The 1870-nt window shown below is 54.0% G+C and overlaps 1 protein-coding gene across 1 annotated transcript in view; it reads left to right on the forward strand.

The window, feature by feature from the left end:
* Positions 1–303: 303 nt before the first annotated feature.
* Positions 304–1870, forward strand: part of LOC123131655 (polyadenylate-binding protein-interacting protein 4) — a 9323-nt gene continuing 7756 nt past the window's right edge. The window contains exons 1-3 of the mRNA XM_044551324.1: positions 304–450; positions 1481–1627; positions 1702–1854. Of these exons, the coding sequence (XP_044407259.1) occupies positions 1483–1627; positions 1702–1854 (298 nt within the window). The 5' untranslated portion in view covers positions 304–450; positions 1481–1482. The remainder of the gene's footprint in view (positions 451–1480; positions 1628–1701; positions 1855–1870) is intronic.

Raw genomic sequence — 1870 nt, forward strand, 5'->3', positions numbered from 1 at the left:
GCCAAACAAATCGGGGTCGGAATTAATAAGAAATGAAACCCGCGAATTCCGACCCACAGGAGCCAGACGAGCTGTAGCAGACATCGAGCGGACACCACGCGTGCCGGCACGTCGCGCAGGGCAGGCTAACGGTAACGGTAACGGCGCGTTAGCGGCCCGTCGACCGTCGCTGACTGTTCGCCGAAGATTCCAGCGGCGGTAGGCCCCGGGGTAGGCCAGCTCGGCTCACTCCCTCCCGGGTCGGCTCGGCTCACGCCGCGCCAGCCAAAACCCCCGCGGCTCCGCACCCGCGGAGACCATCGATCCATTCGGTCTCTCTCTGCCTGCTCGCCCCACGCCTCCTCTCGCCGCCGCCGCCGCCCGCAGCTAGGGTTCCGGCCGCCCGCCTCCCCGCCCCGCGGCAGATCGGGACCCCTCGCTCCCCGGAGCCCCAGCGCCCCGCCGCGGCAGGTATGCTCCCCCCTCCCTCCCCCGCGAGGGCTCGCCGCCTTCCTCCCTCCCCTCTCTGCTGTGCCCGCGCGCTCGTGTGGCCGGATCGGGACGGACGCGCGGCGCTTGCTTGCTGGCTGGCGCTCGCGCTTGCTCGGTCCGGCTCGCAGGTCCGCCGCGGGCCTAGATCTGCGGGATCCGGGGCGCGATCCGCCGGGATCCACGGAGGGGGCCGTTGCTCCCGCCGGATTTCGTCTGCCCCCGGCTTCCGCCAGCTGGTTTCGCTGCGTAGCCTCTGCCTACGGGATGCTCTGTGCTCTTCCCCACGTAGCTAGCCTTGTGCTTGCCGTGCAGCTCTGCCTACTGCCCCGTTCGTCTACTTGGTCTGCAAGGATCACAGAAATCGTTACAAGGAACAATCTGGGGTTCTCCTATATGCTTTAGGTTATATATAAGAATGGCCGGTTCCCTACCTGATTTGCTTGTTTGCTCGTCGTGTCTGAGTGTTCATCGTTGCCACATATTTTTGTGGAACAGCAGTAGAAGCCAATACTATTTCATCTAGGATTGGAGACGAGTATTTACGATTACTGTTTGCAGCCGTGTTGCGCATTGTTCTGTCACATGGTGCCACCATTGTATTGTTTAGCTTTATGTGAAGATCTCTTTGTAAGGTCGGTCTTGCCTTGCCAAATGGGTCGACCACAGTTTCCCTTTTCGTTAGTGCCCTCTCTATCTGCTTTTATTATCTCAATCTGGTTGTTGAAATGTGAACCTCTGTCTTGGATGCTTTTGATAGCAGAAGCTTGTATAGTAAGCATAATGATCTCCAGACGTAATTGCAATGCTAGATAATCATTTTGGTAGCTTATATGCATGTTAAGGTATGATGGCCTGCAACTAGTCAATCTACAATAAGTAAATAATAAAACTATTTGTGTTTGGGATCTATGCATCTGTGTGTTTTATATTTGCCTCTGCTTTTAGTTCCAAGTTTCTTATCATGCTTATATGTAGCAGTAATGCTGAGCTTCTTATGTTGTGCATACAGGCATGATGAGTCGCCAACAGCAGCATGTACCTCTTAGGACTTCCGCCAACGGAGCCCCCCACCGGAAGCTTGATAGGGAGGGTAGTGGAAGGCATGATAGTAAATCACACCTGATGAGATCTTCATCTGGTGGTTTTACCAGTGCAGGTGAATATCTCATCTCTTTTTATGCGGTATTACTGTGAAAGAACTACTGCTGATAAGGTTCTTTCTGAGTTTAGAAAATGGAGGCAAACTTGGGCATGCAAACCCTTCACGGGATCGACTAGTCTATGTTATGACACAAATTATCGGGCATCATGTGGATGTGCATGTCAAAAATGGATCTGTTATCTCTGGAATCTTCCATGCAACAAACACCGATAAAGACTTTGGTACCACTTCTTTCTC

The sequence above is a fragment of the Triticum aestivum genome, chromosome 6A (assembly GCF_018294505.1).
Source record: "Triticum aestivum cultivar Chinese Spring chromosome 6A, IWGSC CS RefSeq v2.1, whole genome shotgun sequence".
In the NCBI taxonomy this organism is placed as follows: Eukaryota; Viridiplantae; Streptophyta; class Magnoliopsida; order Poales; family Poaceae; genus Triticum; species Triticum aestivum.